Below are 21,277 nucleotides of genomic sequence, written 5' to 3'. Positions count from 1 at the left end.
TGGTGCTCGATGGCGGCACGCTGTCGGCTGCGGACTGAGTTGGAGGAGGAGGCGCTGACAATCCGGCTAGGTGAGAGGCGCGGGCAGGCAGCGGCGCGCGAGTGAAGATTTGGCCTTGGCTGTGGCGGCGAGCGGCGATGGCAGTTCGGCGACGAGCTACGGGGAGATTGGTGGAGCTCTTGGTGATGGCCGAAAGAAGAAATAAAAGAAAACGGAAGCAGGGCAGCGGGGAAGAAAGAAAGAAAGAAAGAAAAAAGAAGAAAGAAAGAAAGAAAAGAAGAAGAAAGAAAGAAAAAGAAAAAAAAAAGAATTGAGATTGGAAAATTCGATTTTTGAATACCAAAACTGAAAATGAAAAAGGAAATTACTTTTATTTAAATTTTTTTTTTTTTTGAAAGTGAAAAATTATTTCCTTTGTTTTTGGGTCGTCAAACACCGCGTGGGCACGCCAAGATTAGAGAGCATCCACTGACTTCGAGAGTTACCTTACGCACTTTAACGCGTGCCCTCCTCGCGTGGGCACGCCAAGATTACCTATCCTGATCAGAGTTAGAAAACATCAAGAGTGACTAGTACCCACGTGAGAAACGACATAATTAAATAATTAAGCTCTAAAACAATAAAATTAACAATTGGGTTGCCTCCCAAAAAGCGCCTTTCTTTAATGTCTTTGGCTAGACATTATCATGTTTTGCTCATGGAGGATAAAATCTTGTGGCTCGTTTCAATGCTTCATCTTCAATGTGATCCTGGTAACCCTCATAGATGGAGTAATCCTTGAGCATACGAGCTACGGGCTTCCATGGACTAGTGAATGGTGCCAAACGAGTCGATGATAATTTGCATTCTCCATTCACTCCTCCCTTACTTGCATTTATTGGTTCAAGATATCTCGCCATCGCCACTCTTAATTTATTCCTGTCATGAAATTCAAAATTGTCTGGTATAATAAAGTCAATTTCGTTAACAGGAATTGAAGAGTAAGAGTCAGGAGAATATTGATGAAGGAGTGGAGGAGATGTCACCGCATTTGGAGATTGTTCACTGGATTCTTTCACTTGAATGGGTTGCGGTTGGGGTTCCATTTCTTCCTTTTCAGCTTCTTTTTCAACTGCATCTGTAGATTTCTCATTTTGACACTCTTGCATCTCCTCATCACTAGTCAAGCAAATTGCACTCTCATTTTCTTCTAGATCAACAATGGTTTTCGAGGGCAATTCTTCCATTTGAGAAGCCAATCGATTTATTCTGGATGTCAATAGACATAGTTGATCTGCCAGATTACTCATTGCATCCTTCATCATCTCATTCCTCATTTGTGTCTCCTGTTGGAATTGGTATGTATTAGTAGCTATTGATTCAACTATTTCTTCAAGAGACATACTTGACATAAATGACGATTCTTGAGACTCATACTGCTGAAAATTCATTGGCCCCGTTGTATAATTATAATTGGAGTTATCCCACCATCCTTGATCATACCCGTTTGGATTAGGGTTATACCACGTTTGAGACCAGGGTGAAAAATCTCCATAATTATTGAGTGGGACACTCAGATTATCTTGATATTCGGGGCACATACCGGTTGAATGATCCCTGGCATAACAAATTTTACAGGTTGCAGCAGCCATTCTTTCTCTAATAGAGTTTAATGCCTCTAAATATGCAAACTTAGAAAAAAAATCAGTCTCATTGCCTTCCTCGGAAACAAAATCCAGTATATCACCAAAATACGGAGTGTTAGAAGCCATAAACTATATAAAGAAAAAAGAGAAAAATAAATAAATAAAAATAAAAACAAGATGAACTCAAAAAGAAACAAATTAATCTGGCACCAGTCCCCGGCAACGGCGCCAAAAATTGACAGGTGCCGAACCTGTGCAATAATAAATACCTACTCGAGAAAAATACAGATTTTGTATATAGCGGTGAGTAGGGTCGAATCCACAGGGACTGGGGATAATTTGTTTCTTCTAGAGTCCAAAGTATGGGGGGTTTTGGATTAAATGCTAACTAAATAAATTAACTGCAGAAAATAATTAATTAAAAGAAATGATTGGGAAAACTCTAGCCAAGGGTACACATCAGAAATGGTTCATGCACTGATCATTGATGCAGAAATAATTCCAACATTTAGCAATAGATTAGTTATAGTTGTCATGCACGCGATAAACAACCAACCCTTCCTTAATTTCTCGATAGCTAAGGTACGACCGTTAGCTATTTCTCTAACCCAAAAATAACCCTAGGTACGACCGTAGGATTTAATTTCTAGATTGCATTAATAATTAGAAAGGCCCAATCCTAACCAACAAACACGCTACGAGGGTTTGTTTAAGCTAGATCATATGCTCCCCTGACATAAACCCAATTACGCCAGTTGCTACTAAGATAGAGATAACGAACAATTACGGATTCAATTACATCTATTTAGCAAAATAGCCTATATGAATAATTAATTATTGCGCACTAATCAATCATACATAAGGACTATAACAATTAAAAACAGGAAACACATAAATACCAATAAATGAGGAAATGATTAAAATAATTTCGATCTCACAGTAATTGTTGAACCAAATCTTCAGTTGTCCCCTTGACTAGAATTAAGAGGTTAGTCCTCCATTAATGGAGAACAACCATACCAACGAGCTAAGAGAAGAAAAACTAAAACTATGCTAAAAGCCTAAACTAAAACTATTGATTGATAAGAGTTCTCTGTACGTTTGTCTCCTTTTTAAAGCCAACAATGACTAAAGCTTCTTATCCCTGTGGTCCCCGCTGGAATTGATAATCAAACCAAAAGTGGGGCTTTACCGAATTCCTTGCTTTTAGTTTCCTATTGCCCGTAGGAGTCCAATCTCCTAATCAGCAAAGGAAATGCAATCTCTTTGTAGCACCATGTGGGCCCGGTTGTTTGAAATCCCAATTATCTCCAAAAAGTCCCTCATTTTTGTAGTTTTCTGTTCCACTTCCTGAAATTGAGTCCAATACCAAATATAAGTAAATATTAATAATTAAAACAATATTTGACAAGGATAAAGGGGAAAATTAACAATAAAATAACCAACAAGTAACACCCTATCAGTAAATAAGTTTTATTTTGCTTTGAAATAAATTATAAGTTTGTAACTAATATAACTTATCACTAATCATTGTAATTTGTAAGTTTGTAACTAATATTACTTTTTATTAATCATTGCAAATTATAAATTCATAAATTATCACTAATCATTGTACAGTCTAAGGTTTATTCTAGTTTAAATTAATCACTTTTTATGTGTTCCTTAAATCATAGACTAAGGATTCTAGGTATAAGTGATCAAATAAATGCCAATTAAACCGCAAAATGATTAGAACATAAGTAATGTGTTAAATTATGAATAATTTTGGGGATCAAATCAGTAATAATTTTTAAATCATTGAGGAGCATAATGAATGTAGTATAATTTAGAAGCCCCAATTTGTAAATTAAAAATTACACAATCACTTACTTCAGGACCATAACAGGGTTATCTTATCAGTTTTTTTTTTAATAAATGAATTCGGTCTAACCGAATTCATTACCATTTCCAAATTCGAAATCGGTTGCGAAATGAATTCGGTTATAGCCAATTTGAAATTGAAAGTGATTTAGATTTCTATAAGTCAAATAATCGAATTCACCGAATTCAACTAACTGAATTACCGAATTTGTACTGTTTGCTCACTCCTACCCAACAAACTCACTGAAAGTATAAAAGGAGGATTAAAACTTAAAAGGGCAAAAATCGGTTCCAATATTCAGATTTTGGGCCATAGTGAAATTGGTTAGAAATTGGAGGGGCAAAAATGTAATTTTACAAATCTTTCATGCATCTTCTTCGCTGGTTTCTTCTTCAACCTTACTGGGTTCCATGTCAAAAACGGAAGAAACCAAAATCCAAACAAGCACCGAACTTTCAAGTCAAGACAACGACGTTACACAATCCTATCATCAAACTCAACCTTATTACATAAATATCACATCTTTAATCAACATCAGAGCAAGAATCTGAGCTAAATGATGCATAAAAGGAAGAAAAAAATATCATAGGATGAAACAACAAACACAAGTGCGTGAAAACCTTGACAGATTGGGTCAGGATTTAAGCTTATAGGGAGATGAAACAAGTAAAAGGAGCTACCTTTTGATGAGAGGATGCAATAAACTTCGAAGTAAGATGACAAAGTGAAGCTGCAAAACTTCCAGGAACCCACTTCAAGGTTGGCGTGGACGGCTAGTTTAAGCCCAAATTTGATGATATTCCATCCTTTTTTTCTAGAAATGATCAACACAAACTTCCTCCCCAAACACCGTAGATTATCCAGAAAAAATATATTCCCAAAAAAAGCACTTATGAGTTCGGAAAATGGCTGGGAAGTTCCCTGAATCTCCAACCCTGGCTCACCTTTCTGTAAAAATATTCTGCCCTTCTTTTCTTCTTGTTTTCCCTTTTTATAACTGTTTTTTTCTCTCCCTTTGCTCTCTCCGCCGCCCCTCTACTGTCTCATCTATTGTTATGCCTCTCAGACCCCATTTTTATCTATTTATATGGAATCAAAGCTCCCTCCAACCCTAATGTCAATGGGTGTGATGAAAACAGATTTTTCGGGATGATTTTGAGCCTTTAGATGGCAGATTTGGGATAAAGACTGGAAGATGATCTTTTCCCCCAAAATTGAGTGGAAATGGGATAAAAAATGCAGCTGCAATTTGCTGTACTATTCATCCATGGCTTCTGGTACGAAGCCATGGGAAAGGATTGGCGTGTGTGCACGTGGATTGCTTGCCTTTTTTTTTTTTTTTTGCAAAAATTGTATTTGATTTTTTTTCTTTTCTTTTCTTTCCCTTTTGATTTTTTCTAAAAATGATTTTTTTTCCAAGAGATAGAAGTGAAACAAATAAATAAAAATAAATAAAATGATAAAATTTTGGTGTCTACACATGGATAGTTTAGGAATTGTGTTACAATTTTCTGTTGACTCTGTTACAACGTCAGTAGAATGACAGCAGGGACGCATATGTTATAGAGTTTGAAACAGAGGGACCTTTTTGTGGTTTTACCAAACCTAAGGGTCCAATTTGTAGTTTGGCCAAACCTCAAGGGAGATAAATGTAATCAACCCAATTTTATATACACTGATAGTATATACACTTTCATTATTAGATGCATGACACATAATCCAAATTTGAATTTAAAACTCAAATTTTGCATATATATCATATATCCAACCGTGATAATATATACACTGTCAGTGTATATAAAATTTACTTTATTAACAAATCCATACTAATAAATTTCATATTCCCTCCACCCTTTCCCTTTTTGGGCAACATTGCCTTCAAAGGAGCCCCAGGTTTAACTATCATTTGTTCAAGAAAAAATAGGGTAAAATATAAAAAAAAAACTTCTTATGCTTTGTCAAATATTCAATTTAATTTCCTTTAGTTTGGAAACTTACAATATATCTTCCTGTGGTTTCAACTAAATTGAAAATTGGACGGAAAGCATCCAATCTAACAGTTATACATAAAATGTCAATATTGCCCCTATATAAATGAACTCCTTATAATTTGTCGAATGTTTAATTTAACTCCCTCTGATTTAAAAAATTACATTATAGTTCACTACGGTTTCGATTAAATTAAAAATTGAATGAAAAGCATTTTACCGTAGGCAAAAACTTGTGTAGACTCGGTCTATAAGCCCACCTGTAGACCGAGCGGTCTAAAGTTTGCCACATTATCCTGGCAGATAAAAAATGAAAAATCTCTAGACTAGAAATAGAAGGCTCCTCAACAGCCCCTCGTTAGACGAAAGGACAGTTGCCTGAACTCCGTCTCAGCCCATCGCCACCATCTGCCGGTGTCCAATTGGAACCGTTTCTGCCCAACACGTAGACCTATACCTGACAATTGGGAGGGTTGGGCGAATTTTGGGCGGGTTAATATTCGGTTTTCATTTAAATGGGTTACACCCAACCCGCCCAATTTTGGATTGGGTTAATTTTGGATTGGGTCATATTGGGTCAACTCAAACCTATGACCCAAATATGACCCAATAAATTAATTAATAGATTTTGATACATAAACTCTTTCAAATACATTTTCACATACAATAAAAAAAATTTCACACAAATAATCACATTTTCACATAGATAGACATATTTTTACAAACTAAAACACTCACAGATACAAACACACACTCACTTCTTAAGCTCTTTTGAAATACTTTATTTTTACACATACAAACACACTAAAATACACTTGTGGATTGTTAACTTGCCATACTTTGTGGGATCATTAATCCTATCAAGGAGCCAATCATCATTAATCCTATCAAGGAGCCAATCATAGAAATTGGAGTTGCAGTATTTGAAACCCTTGAGTAGGAGTTCAAGATTGGGGAGGACAGCCTGTAGAGCATTGTTATGTTCAAATGCTAGAGCACTAGCTTGTTCAAAACAGCCAGCATGGTGGCCTTTAGGATTGAGAACTCGGAGGGCTGGCAAGCAACCCAAGGGGCATAAGCTCAGAAATCCAAATTTTCTAGCTCTGACCATACAGCTCCTAAATTGAATAAAGCACGTGTTTACTTTCATTATTATTTCTTGTTTTTTGATTTTAATTTGTTTATTTGTTTTTTTCTTAAGTTGGATAATGGGTGTCCAACATAAATACCCAAACCATCCAAAATATATGTGAGTTTTTATTACCCAACCCAAAACCCAACTTACCCAACCCAACCTCTCAAATTAGTGGGTGGGTTATTGGGTTTTGGGCATAATTGCCACGTCTACGTAGACCCCCCAAAGCCCCGCATTCTGGTGCCATTGCTTAATACTAATCATTCAAATACCAGATGAAGCCCAAACAACACTTGGATCCTTTCTCATTATCTCTCAAACTTCCGCTCCATCACTGCCATTACCTAGCAGCCCTTGCTCGGGAGGAGGTAGCAGTTGCCAGCCAAGAGAGATTCATAGCCAACCGTATGACCCCTTTTTTCAGGCACTCTCTCGTTTTGAACCCAAAGTCCTCGTCGCTCTTTCTCGCCAATTTCCAATTGTCACTATCGCTTTGTTCTACTCCATGTCGCCTTCACCTCTTTCCCACAAAAACTAACGTTAGGTTTCAGATAAATTTTAGGGTTAAAAACAAAAAAGCCCCTTGTGGTATAGCCATCATACAGAAAAGCCCCTTGTGATTTCATATCATACGCGTCAATACTCCATGATTTGAATTACTCTGAAAAGTCGACGGAAATCGTCAAATTTACGGCGTTTCTCTTAAACGCACTGGAAAGGCGCGTGTTTCTTGCGGAAAATAGATTTCTACCACAAACTTTCACCTGATATGCCTACTTTACCCTTCACCCTTTAATGAAAAGAGAACTTGTTCTGGTCTTCGGCTTCGGCCAAAATTGAAGGACACAGAGCAGTTCTCAAGCCAGCATTCGAAGCCTGTGAAAAATTGTAAGTAATCAATCAACCAGAGGTTGCAAGCCAGCAAAGGATGATGTAGTTCTCAAAGCCAGCAAAGGAAACAGAAAGTGTAGCAACCAGCGGGGGGAAAATATATCTGCTTATATTTTGTTTGTAAATATTGAAGGGAAAGTGCAGAAAGTGGTCGACGATGTCTTCCTCAAGCTCACTTGGGATCAGATCAAAGTTCTTTCTGTTTGGGATTTGCCCACTGCTTCTGATTGATCCTCTGTCCAATGCAGCCTTGGTTTGTAATATCATGGCTGCAAAGAACCCTGATAGGATCCAGTGTTTGTCAGGAAAGTTTGATAACCCTCTTATCCACTTGACAACTAACAGTGTAGCAACCTACAATAAACCAAAAATGTTGAACATGTTGAAACTAGTAATCAAGTCCAGCACTGGGAAGGGAGCTCAGTGAGTTGAATTTGAGCTGAAACAAAGCAGACTTAAAGACCCTGCCTAAGCCTCCTTGTTCAGTTGGATGGACAAATAGCCCAGGATGGGAGCCATGTGAAGCCACCAAGCAAAGCTCTGCCATTCCTCAGAAACACCCACACTATCAGGAACCCTTCTTCTTCTCTTTCCAATAGCTTCTGATATCAAAGTCTCTGCCTTTTTGCTTTGGATTGCTTTGTCCTTCCCTATCTTGGACTCATCCTCCCTCGCACCTCAAAATTACTTCTGCAATTTTCGCTTATATCAAAAGGGTATTTTCGTCTTTTCACTCAGCTCCGTCTGTTTTAATGATTTCCGATGACTTTTCAGAATAATTCAAACCATAGGGTACCGATACGTATGATATGAAACCACAGGGGGCTTTTATGTTGTTAACCCTAAATTTTAAGATCTATAATTTTGAAAATAACAACAAATGTTTAAATCAAAAGAAATAGAAAAAAAATTCAAGATCTTGGGGGATTTAACGATTTTTTTTATCTTTTTTTTTTAAATTTTGGGTTGGGAGATCTTAATACAAGGATAAGATGGAGTTTGGGCAAAAAAAAAAGAAGAAGAAAATTCTGGAACATTATTAAAACTAGTTATTGATTTGTATGTATATGGCTATGGCTAGTAGCCATTGTTTGGAAAGATTATGGCTAAAATGTTACTAGAAGATACCTTTGGAAAATTGACTGGTTGATATCTCATTTATTGATAACTTTGTGGACTGCTTTTTAAATATTGACTTGTTTATGTCATACGCATTTGAAGATTTGCTGGACATTCTTTGCGATAACGGTGCTTCAAGTGAAATATCTGCATACCGGAAAGGCCTTCAAGGAGTCAAAATAATTTTGATTTGAAAAATTCTGCCATGATGATGTGGCATTTTGTGAACCACTCGGTCTATATGTAGGGCCGTGGACCAGGTCTACACAAGTTTTTGCCTTTACGTATAGTAGGACTAATATTGGCGTTTTACGTACAACCATTAGATTGGATATTTTCTTTTCAATTTTCAATTTAGTCGAAACCGCAGAGAGTTATCGCGTAGGTTTCCAAATCAGAGGATTTTAAATTGAATATTTATCAAATCACAGGAAGTTTTTTGATATTTTATCAAAAAAAAAAAAGTAAATCGCAATGAGGAGGATTACATCTCCATACTTCGGAAAAGTTAATATAGGCATAAAACAATTACACAGCCGTTTTATTGATGTTATTGCCAAGTCCGGCTAATTATTTTGAAATCTGAAATATGCAAACTATGTTGAACACATCATCTTTTAAGAGGATGGACTAAACTTCAATCTATGATTATCCTATTTCCTGGTCCATTGTGAAATGGTGGTAATATTGTCCACTTTCCTTCAGACTCATGAGGCTCAACAACGATTACATCGCCATTACTCAGCCCCAAGGCGAATTGGTTCGACTTCTGTGGATGAGCTGCTATCACCACTGGATATACATGATGACTGCATCCAGAGAAGCAGATTGGTAAGTTCAAGATGATACAACTAAATTAAATAAGATTGAATATTGAAGGCAAATAAATAGTGCCAAAGGGCATATTTAACGTCAGACGTAATATGATGAAGAGGAAAGTTAAGGGGTTCATGAACAAAAAACTACCCAGGTTCTATGAAACTTGGTGAAAATAATTGTAAGATGAGTTAGTTTTATGCGGGTATAGAGCATAAATGTAAATATTACATGCAAGTTTTCTTCTTCATTTTTTAAGTTGAAAATCATTAATTAGACCAAATGGCAAGCCCGTCCAGGCGTAAGAGACAAGAGCAGTATATATTTAAGCGCAACGGATTTTCTGTCCCATATTCTATGCCACTCCCTATTTTACTTTTATTATATTGCTATATCTCTTTCATAAACATCATATTTTAGTTTTTTTTGTTTCCTTAAGATCCAATAACTATTAACTAAGTAATACACAAAATTTAACAAATTCAAAAAATCAAAATGCATAAAAAATGAGATTTTTATGAATTTTCTGCTGTATTTTTTAATTTTCTATTATATATTACTTTTTTAAAATTATTTTATTTATTTTTTACTCAATCAATAGTTATTGGATCTTAAGAAAATTAAAAAAAAACTAAAATATGATGTTTATGAAAAACAAATAGCGATATAATAAAAAGCAGGACAAAAAATGGCACAGAGTATAAAACAAAAAGTTCGTTGCGATATTTAAGCTTGTAGCTACTAGCTAGTTATACGTACCCACTACTAGGCGGAAGGTAAGCAGAAGGATCAATCCGAAATCTTGGACTCAGATCTAAGGCGCTGAGTATCATAACAATTCCATCTCTCATGACAACAAATGCCAGCTGGTTGTCGCATGAAAATGTTCCACTCGAAATCCTTGCACAGAAGTCTCTGGTGTTCCACTACGAGCAATTGAGAAAAATGTAGTCTAAAGAAATTAAAACCAGTGTATACAAAAACAAGTTGCTATATACGTATGCTTCAAGTGCTTGTGGAGAATGAATGGGTGAAAAAAACTGACCTGTCTGATGCGTTCTAGGCTTCTTGATTCATACATGGCAAGTTGAGTCTCGTGGATTGCAAGAAAGTGCAATTGATCCTTGTGAAATTGGATAACGGTCTCTGAGGTTTCTGATGGTAGCCACCACCCAACTGATATCTGCATCGAGATGCTTTTCTTTTTCTCCCACGTTATTGTATCCCAGACAATGATCTGCAACAAAAGGAAACAATATGATTGATTAAGGAATTTTGCATATGAGATGGTCGGATTAGGAATATTATTGCTGCACATTGCAGCTAATAACAACAATTCTTATAAGGACACGAGTGCGACATATGTATTTATTTAGAACAGACCTGAGAATCTACTGCAGCAGAGACCAGCACCCTTAATGAGTTCGAAAATGCTAAGCCGCTAATCCTTTTCAAGTGCCCAGAAAGCCTGTTCATAAGCTGTCATATGTATGGAAAATGGGTAAATTGATCGCTACGACTCTTTCATCATTTGAAAAGTTTTACACACACGAGAAAAGTGTTATACCTCAGAGTCTCGGACGTTGTAGATGAGAACAGTTGAATCGTCCATGCCAATAGCAACTAGGTTGTTATCTGGAGGGTAAAATGCCATGCATGTAGCTGTAGGTGGAGGCAGCAGGCAACGCCTCACTTTCTGCAGTTAACATCCAACAAATTGAACTCGAAATCAATGGGAGAGACGATTCATGTAAAATGGTGCTCTAACAATAAAATTGGCAATTTAGTTTTTCCACGTGTTCAAGAATGCAAATTAGATTTGCCCTTCCATAATAGTTATTAGATATATAGATAGGATAAAGGATATACAATGATCAGCTGGAATCACACACAGCATTTTTCTTCTGCATGACTGAAGTGTTTTGGTTAAACATTTTCTGCTCGCTTTTCCATTTCTATCAGCTCAAATTAAAAAATTTTGACAAATAAGTTATCACATGCTTACCTCAAAGTTTACAATGTTGAACAATGAAACCATCCCTCCTGATGCTGATACAAGATAAGAGTCGTTCTTGGATAATGCAAAGCATGGTGAGACTATTTGATACGGGTCATTGTTGAGGTCATTGACCATAATTGATCCAGTCTTTGGATGCCAAAGACAAGGGGGACGATTTGTTGTTGCCTGCAGCAATGAGCATATTGCTAAATAATAGAACTGTAATGATTATGTTGAGTGTGTCTTTGTATCCCACATCGGAAGTTTAACAAAGAAATCTTTCGTTGTGGTAGTTATAAATATAGTGGACTTAACTGAGTTTAAGCGTGCTAAGGGTACCAGCCCAAGTGCCATATGCACTAGTCCAAGAGAGTTTTTAGGGGGCCCACGCCCCAGTCTAAGAGAGGTTTTGATTTGGCATCAAATCAAAAGAACAAGTCATGGGCCTTTGGGCCATTAAGCATTTAGTGCTATTTAGCCTCTTTTGTGTTTTCAGTTTAGGTGCTTTTTGGACTTGGGAATTATTTCCTAAGGTTTTGTACTCTCTCTTTTGTACTCTTTTTCTGTTATAGTAAATCTGCTACCCCTTCGCCCGTAGACGTAGGTCAATTGGACCGAACCACGTAAATTTCATGTTTTTCTGTTTGATTTATTTATTCTATTATTGTCATTATTGAGTTGACAAGAACCCTATTATTCTCGTTGGTCAATTTCCTGGGACCAGACCTAACAAACTGGTATCAGAGCTTCAGGTTCCAGATTCAACTTCAAGTTTTGGGTCATGGTCAGATTTTGGGTGCTATAGAGAGTGAAAGAAAAAAAAAATTTCATTGGAGTTTAGTTGGGTTTTGAAGAAGAGTTATTTGACCCGTTGGAACTCGTTAAGGGTTTTGAGATTAAGGTGGAGTAAGATTACTATGTTCGTGATTTTTAGCCCATTGAGATCTATTGAACCTTTTGTGAGATTTAACCCGTTGGAACCTGTTGAGTTTTTTGTATTCTGGTTCGTTGGTAGCTCGTTGTGGTTCGTTGGGACTTTTATAGTTCGTTGCGATCCATTGGGACTTTTATGGAGAAGGTGGAGTTTGTTTGCTATTCGTCTGTTATTTGTCGATGTTGGATACACGCCAAGGTGGAGATTTGTTGAGTGTGTCTTTGTATCCCACATCGGAAGTTTAACAAAGAAATCTTTTGTTGTGGTAGTTATAAATATAGTGGACTTAAGTGAGTTTAAGCGTACTAAGGGTACCAGCCCAAGTGCCATATGCACTAGTCCAAGAGAGTTTTTAGGGGGCCCACGTCCCAGTCTAAGAGAGGTTTTGGTTTGGCATCAAACCAAAAGAGCAAGTCATGGGCCTTTGGGCCATTAAGCATTTAGTGCTATTTAGCCTCTTTTGTGTTTTCAGTTTAGGTGCTTTTTGGACCTGGGAATTATTTCCTAAGGTTTTGTACTCTCTTTCTGTTATAGTAAATCTGCTAACCCCTCGCCCGTGAACGTAGGTCAATTGGACCGAACCACGTAAATTTCATATTTATCTGTTTGATTTATTTATTCTATTATTGTCATTATTGAGTTGGCAAGAACCCTATTATTCTCGTTGGTCAATTTCCTGGGACCAGACCTAACAGATTAACTATTCCAATTTTTCCCTACTGGCGAATCAGGACAAGAGTTAAAAATTTAACTAAAAATCAACACACGGGAAAACAATGATACACATACGAAAACGAAGAGAGAGAGAGAGAGAGATATGCAGAAGAAAACAGAACGCATCAACTGTTGTACCTGGCCATAATTGTTATACCCGTTTCCTGGCCACTTCCAGAATAGATGAATGCCATCTGCTGCTAAAGCCAATATTCCATTACCTGCGTTAGTGTATAGCAACCTACATATCTGAGATCATTAAAAGCCAATAAGTAACTTCAATTTGACCCAAAAAGGCAGAAGAAGGAAACTGCTTATACGGTTATACCTCCAGCTAATTTCAGTTTAGTAATATTGTACGATTGTACCAGGAGAAGTACAAGGAGTGATCAAGTTTATCTTTCTTAGCATTACATATGAAGAAGATTATCAGTCAATGGAGAAGTTCCATTACTACATAAAGTGAAGGTGCGTTTGATAAAATGAAAATTTAAAAAAGTCTGAAATCTGAAATCTAAATCTATTAAGTTGTTGAATTGTAAAATATTACATCTAATACATTTGAGTACATATCACATTAAATGATAAGTGAATAGTTTATCATTTCATTTTAGGAGCAAGTTTTGCCTAGAAAATTCAATACTATTTAATTAATTCAGATGTTGAATTTTTAGTTATCAAACGATCGGAATATGTTAAGATTTGAATCCATTAACTTTAAGTGCTGAATTGGGTTATCAAATAGGTCTGATATTTTCTTTGTTTTACTTATCTCTTTGTTTTACTAAAGAATATGGTGTGCTCGCCGCAATTAGTGGCATACACGCCAATTTTTGGAGAGGTGCCACCCGTTATTGGGTGGCCCTCTACAAAAAAAATTTTAAAAAAAAATCTCTTGTGGTGAATGCAAGAAATGTGTTGCAGTATAATTCTTTACAAAGACCATATAAGACCATACTTAGAGTTAGAATCATGACATTTTTATATTTTTATTTAATTTTGTGGTAGAGAAATAATTAAAGTATGTTATATTCTTTTATGGGTAAAATACACTTTACCTCCTGTGATTTAGTATTTTTTCACATTATTCCCTTGGGGCTTGAAAAACTATATATAATCTCCTCATAATTTGGATTAAAGTGTCGAAATCACGAAATTTGCATTATATAATGGAGTCAATTAAAATATCAAAAGTACCCTTTTGTGAAATTGAAAATTATTAATTAACCACAAGGGCGTTATATATATTTTGAAAACTATAAGGGGATTATATGGTAAAGTACCAAACCATAAAGGGGTTATGTAGTAAAACATAAAATCATAAGGAATTAAAGTGTCATGCATATTATATTTATATAATTTGGTCACTGAATCCATTTTAATTTTTAAACAAGGATATTTTCACATTTCCTTGGGTTTCGTCACAAAGGATCATTTCCGTCACTTTAACACTTTAATCCAAATTATGAGGAGATTATGTATAGCTTTTGAAACTATGAGAGAGTATATGAAAAATTGCTAAACCACAAGAGGGTAAAGTGTGTTTTACCCTTCTTTTATTGTACACCTGGAATGACATCTACCCACTCAATTAAGTGCTTCAACCTTTGTACTTCAGTAGCAATGTTTTTTTTTGCCCCCTTCCCCCAAAGATTAAGTAACCTACATGATAATTAACCTACACATCTGTGATAATTAAAAGCCAATAAGCAACTTTTGAATCCTAAATTTAACCCAAAAAAACAGAAGGAAAATGCATACGCCCCCAACTAAGTTCAATTCAATGAATACTAGTACGGTTATACCAGAAGAGGAGCATACCGAGTAATCAAATTTATCTTTCTTAACATCGCATGTGAACAAGATTATCAGTCAAAGGAGAAGGAGAAATTTGATTACTACACAGAATGGAAACTTTTTTTTTATTTTCCACTGATCATCTCTTGTGGTGGTTAATGCAAGAAAGGCATCATGGTATAATTTCTTACTAAGAATATAAAAGACCATATCTAGAATGAAGAAGTTTCTATATTTTCATTTAATGTTTGTGGTAGGAAAATAGTCGATGTATAGTATGCTCTTTTAATGTACGTCATTGAATTAGGTTAAAAATGAACAACTCTAGAAAATGCGATTAAAAATATGAAGCCAACTCCTAGTGGTGCCACCAACACCAACGGTTAAGTGTAGCCCTTAATATGAACGAAGACTTATGCAACACAGAATCTTACCCTGTTTGTCTTAAATTCAGCTGTGAGCCTCAGGGATTTGCACCGCGAAACTTGTGTAGGTTTTGCATATTCCTTAGTGCTCAGTTGGTTGTTTAGCTCTGAAATTCCTAGACATTTCATGTTTTGATCATCCTGTTTTCAGACGGTTCAAGTTTACATATCAACTATGCTCGGGCAGTAAAGTTAAACAAAAGAAGAGAAAGTGAAATTCAATGACTTGTAGATCAGAAGAGAAAAGGAAATCTAAAGAAAAATTCACAGACCACGCCCCGCGGCCATGGGGATGTTTTCATCCTCAACTTTAATTCAGAAGGGTGTCACTGGCCTAATTGTGCACTGTTAATGTAGAAAATAGTTGCTTCTCGAAAAATAACAAAAGAAAAAAAGGTTTTAGTAGCTGACCTTCCCTGATGATCTGCAAGGACGTCCTGTCGAATCAACAGAGCCAGAAGGCAAAGTCTGCAGCAATTGGGTACCAATATCATTTGCCAAGATTTTGATCTTACTATCATCAGCAAAGACAGCCAAAAGAGTGCCTTCTTTGTTGAAGCAAACATAAGGCTTTGCCTTGACACAGAGAAAGAAGTTAACAATTAAATGAAACATCATTTTTATCATCACAAATGATTGAAAATGTATAATATTATTATAGCAAGTAAAAGCATAATTCCAAAAAGGTGTATAGATCATACAGGTAGGCCCCCATCAGCATCAAGAGAGACTAAAATATTGACATTGTCCATGTCCCAAAATTTGAGTAAATGTTCGTCACCAGCAACCAAAAACCTGTTTCTGCTTGTGCTGAATTGCACTATGGCTGCAGATGACTTAGAGAGCCCGTGGTAGCTTTGGGTTATAGAACCTTCAGTGTCGTCCCATTCAACTAAGTACGAGTCTCCATCTTCGTTTGTCCCACAAGAAAACAGCCTGACAATGTTAAGTTGATTTGGTTACTGGAGAATCACCAAGGACAATACTACATCTAGGACTTACCTTTTACCATCAGCACTATAGGCCATTCTCATGCAAGAATGGCCAGGTGCATCAAGGGCAACCCTTGGTCCTGTGTTATCATTGTCAAACATCCACGCTTTTATCTCACCATTTGTTGATGTGGAAAATACAAACTGCAATGTATCAATTAGTAAAACATTAGAAAAAAAGAAAAATAAGAAGAAATATACCAAATCAAGTTAAAAAAAAAAGTAGAGAAAGGAAAGTCTTTAATGGTAACAAGGAGCAACTATACATGGATATCTTCCTTCAGATGAGCGCACAGCGAGTACACAGGGGATCCATGACCTTCACATGTGTATTGCTTGGAACCAGTCATACTATCCCACACCTGGCACAAACTATAAATATTATTACCTATTTTATTTAACTAGTAAAATTACTAGAGTACTATTTCATATTTAGACCTGAATGAGTTTGTCCTCTCCACACGTAATTACAAGAATTTGATCGTATGGCGAAGAGAATGCAAGATCGTGTACCCCTCCCAAGTGAGCATCGATCTTCAAAGTTAAAGTGGTTATCAGAAGGTGAACAACTTTAGAAATTAAAAGAGAAGAGAATAGATATACCTCCAATTGTTTTTCGATGTAATTACCAGTAGCATGATAACAATACAACTGGACAATTTGTTTTGAGTATGCAACACCTATTATAATTGGTAAAAGAAATTACACTTCTAACAAAATAAATACTTAGAAGATAGATGGTAAAGAGGAAGTTCAACTCCTGTGTACTTACCAAAGATTGAACCATCTGGGCTCCATAAAACACGATTAACTGAAATTTGGGGATTTTGATTATAATCAATCTGAAATGAAAGGTTCAAATAGTATCAGGACGACTCCAAGATGAAGATCAATAATGATCAGTAATTAATTTATTTACCAGAAATGATGAGGAGATGGTCTCTCTCTTCCAAATCATGAACGCATTCCAAAAAAATTTTACTTCAGAGCGGACATCCCACAATTCTGTTTCACCATTGATGTTTCCAACTGAAAAATTAGAACAATAATACACAAGTCAATAAAGTTGATACTTGATAGTAGAACGTTAACTTAGTAAAGTAACTTAGTCGTACGACAATTGACCTAACAAGAGAGTTCCTTTCAAAGGATGAAAGTCCATGCTAGTCGGTAAGGAGCTCATGTCCATACAACGTTCAACCTTTCCAGGTAAGTCCTCAGGACAATTAACATCCAAATTCTGGCTTTGAACTGGAACATTTGTTTGTGACACAACCTAAACCAATACAATTGCAAACCAAAAGAGTGATGATTACATGTAGAAGGAGAAAAGGTAAAGGAAAGATAATACAAGTGCTCACTACAAATAATAGTACATTTTAGAAAGAAATAGTTATCAAATATGACAAAACTAATAATAGTACATTCTAATTGCAGCACATACTTATACACTTTACTTTATCAATATTTTTACAATTTTACCATTTCTAAAAAACCCCTACAGATATCAGTTGAAAATCGCTCAAGAGTAGACATAAGTTGTTTCAAACAAAAGAATATCCTCCAATAGCTAATTATAGCAACGTGTTAATTGCACAACGTATTAATATGTTTTTGTGTTAATTACACAACAAAAGCCACACTTTAATTAAATGTGTCTGTAATACCATTTCAGTAATTATACTAATACATAAGCTTATATGAGTTGTACTTGATGCAAAAACGGTTGCAAAATAATTCTATATTCTAGAAATACCCAGATGTTTCCATAAGTCAAAGTTTTAAATGTATCGAAATGAGAGCATTTCGGTAAATATACCTAAACACATGCTACTCTCAGTTGTATCAAAAGGTTTAAAAAAAGGGATAATATCAGAAACCTCCCTTGAGGTTTCTCTTAATATCACTTGGCACCCCTGAGGTTTTAGAAATATCACGTACCTCCCCTAGTAATTGTAAAACGACAATATTAACCCTCACTTGACACATAATTCACAACATATCAAATAAATGAAGCTCAAAAATTAAAAAAAAAGAAACGAAAGTCACATTCTTCTTTTTCCCTTTTCTCCATCATTCTCTCTTACTCATATTTTTTGGATGACTATGCAATATTTTGTTGTAAATTATAATAAATTAAATTTTGTTTATCTTTTATTTTTTGTGATTGTGATAAATTGGGGTATGATTTATTTGCTTATTTTGGGTTGATTTTTATAATGATTGGTATAGTTTAATGGTTTGAGTAAAGGGTTGAGAAGATGTTGGAAAAAATGTAAATTTATAGGAAATCGGTTTTGAGCATATAGAATTAAATTAATGCAAGTGTATTTCTTTTCAAATATCATTTTTATTTTTCAAATTTATATTTTTATAGGGTATAGAATTGTGATGTAGTGGTACTACAAGAGATTGCTTTTGAGGTGATGGTTTTCTTGGAGTGAACAAAGTGGTTTAGGAACATTTTTATTTAGCAAGTGAAAGAGTAATTTAGGGTTTTTAAAAATTTTGTTACACAAATAACAAAAGTAAGGGAGATAAGTGATATTCTTAAAACCTTAGGGGTGCTAGGTGATATTAAGAGAAACCTCAGGGGAGGTTTCTGATATTATCCCTTAAAAAAATTACACAACATTCCACATTCCCAAAAAGCCCCTATCCATGCGATTAAAATTCAAACCCCCTTTGACCACAACTCATTCTTATATAGTATAATGATATCTTCCAACGGCTAGTTATAGCAATGTGTTAATTGTATAACGTGTTAATATATTTTTGTGTTAATTGCACAACAAAAGCCATACTTCAACTAAATGTGTCTATAACACCATTTCAGTAATTATACCAACAAATAAGTTTGTATGAGTTGTACTCGATACAAAAATGGTTGCAAAATAATTTCATATTCCAGAAATACCCAGATGTCTCCATAAATCAAAACTTTAAATTTACCAAAATGAAAGTATTTCAGTAAATATACCTAAACACATGCTACCCTCAGTTGTACCAAAAGGTTTAAAAAAATTACACAACATTTCACATTCCCTAAAAGCCCCTATCCATGTGATTGAAATTCAAACCCCCTTTGACCACAACTCATTCTTATATAGTATAAGGATATATATATATATATATATGTATGCATGTATATATGTATGTATGTATGTATGTATATATATATATATATATAGAGAGAGAGAGAGAGAGAGAGAGAGAGAGCTCTATTAAATGTGATTTCTCAATCACCTTATAATCACTTTAGTAATGACCAAAGCTTTATCAAACATTTGTAAATACCTTATCCACAGGCATCCTTGAGAATATTCTAAAGGCATTGGTGGAATCCTTGATAGCCTCCGAAGTCACCACTAAAAATGCAGTTCATGGTTAGTAAAATATTTGGAAGTGCATAAGAATAAAATATTAATAAACATATGGGATCAAAAGGTACCAAGGTTGTTTTGATTTGTAGGGTTGATAGCACTGGATGAAATTTGAGAGTCAGGCAACCTAAATAGGGGAAAATTCGAATTGCCAACAAGCGGAGATTTTGATACTGAGATAGCTTGAAAGGACTGAAATTAATTATGGAGAAAAGGATTAGTTAGAAAAAAAATGATACTCAGAGAAAGAGATAAATCCAGGCTGAGATAGTTAAATACCAATGGGATTTGGTCGTTTGGTTGACCAGTACATTTGTGATCAAACAAAAGGGAATTGATTTGGGGCACACACTCAGAACGTCCACATTGACTATGCTGCCAGTTCAAACTACAGGTCATAATGAAAGAAGATCAGATTCATTGAGTAAAATGGAACTAATTTTCCAAGAATATTATTTGATGTTTAATTAAGAAAAACGACAAAGATGTTAAACATATCATTGGAAAATGACATAAAGAGAAGACATATACCTCTGGTTGATGAGCCGCCGTAACCGTGTGGTCTCCATGTTAGGAAGTTTTAATTTCCTGCGGAAGTGGGGATTTGCTTCAAGGAGTGCCTTAACTTCATCCATGAGTCGTCTTCTAGCAGATATAATATCTCCATACGTGGAGAGCGAATGATGTTTTCTGGAAGTATAATAATAGTAGTCGTCGGTGCTGCTTAGCTGGTGGTGTCATCAATATGTATAATGTCTAAAGAATTGATTGACAAGCACAAAATCCATACCTGAAGTCTTCCATTGTTAGGAGCCAAGCCATTTCTTTGTACAGGTGTTCATTTGATGACGCAAAACATTTCAAATCTTTCAGCAGGATGTCTAGTGCCAAAGCCAAGTCTTGCCTACAAACCAAAAACGCAGGTGTTAAATTGTTTCAAAAACTGGTTTCGTTGAAATTTTAATAAACAGTCCAACATAACTTACCTGTCTAGTGCCTCAAGAAACTTTTGTTTTCTGATTTCGAAGTACATTTTTATAGAGTACTCGTTGCTATCGGGTGTTGTGAAGCTCGACAAATAAGCCTCTACCTCGCTCCAATTTCCACTCAATACCAGCTCTTCAAAATAATTCATGTCGAAGTAGAAACTAGTCTCTTGCTCGAGCCTATATAGAATTCGTTCACGGTGTCATCATGGCTTAACTTGCTGAATTAGAAAACCGTAGCTGAAATTTAGAAGCATAAATTAGAATATAGAAAATTGAAACTCACATATGAGCAGTTTTGTGGAGGTTCTCGTCCTTGCAAAACTGTCGAATCAAGAAGAGGAGGTCTCTGCTGAGGGACATTGCCCTGATTAACATGTATTTTTTTTTTTTTTCAAACCTTCAGATGAATGAAGCTCATTTAAGACACTGAATCACATGCAGATGAAAAACACAAGTGTATGAAAGGGATACATCATGGATCACCTAAGACTGGTAATTAATTGAAAGGATTCATACATTTGAAGCATCCAAACATGCAAATTGTGATTGAATTTAGCACTCACCTTTCTTTGAAGACTAGAAGAGAAACCAGGAAGTAAACTCGGATCG

The 21,277-nt window shown here is 35.6% G+C and overlaps 1 protein-coding gene across 1 annotated transcript; it reads right to left on the bottom strand.

The window, feature by feature from the left end:
- Positions 1-9,256: 9,256 nt before the first annotated feature.
- On the bottom strand, positions 9,257-21,028 carry LOC113774353 (protein TPR3-like). Its single transcript, XM_027318898.1, has 23 exons — positions 20,952-21,028; positions 20,666-20,845; positions 20,470-20,583; positions 20,211-20,369; positions 19,991-20,067; positions 19,594-19,664; positions 17,488-17,572; positions 17,279-17,325; positions 17,069-17,138; positions 16,900-16,976; positions 16,735-16,830; positions 16,563-16,658; positions 16,307-16,440; positions 16,006-16,240; positions 15,716-15,880; positions 15,314-15,445; positions 13,221-13,331; positions 11,441-11,620; positions 11,003-11,131; positions 10,819-10,914; positions 10,481-10,672; positions 10,199-10,361; positions 9,257-9,438 (listed from the first exon to the last, which is right to left on the bottom strand). The coding sequence occupies exons 1-23, from the start codon at positions 21,026-21,028 to the stop codon at positions 9,257-9,259; spliced, it is 2,868 nt and encodes a 955-aa protein (XP_027174699.1).
- Between the last annotated feature and the right edge of the window lie 249 nt (positions 21,029-21,277).

This window comes from Coffea eugenioides, chromosome 6, assembly GCF_003713205.1.
Source record: "Coffea eugenioides isolate CCC68of chromosome 6, Ceug_1.0, whole genome shotgun sequence".
NCBI lineage: Eukaryota > Viridiplantae > Streptophyta > Magnoliopsida > Gentianales > Rubiaceae > Coffea > Coffea eugenioides.
The sequence above is the reverse complement of the archived record's forward strand: the minus strand, read 5'-3'. Positions and strand labels throughout refer to the sequence as shown.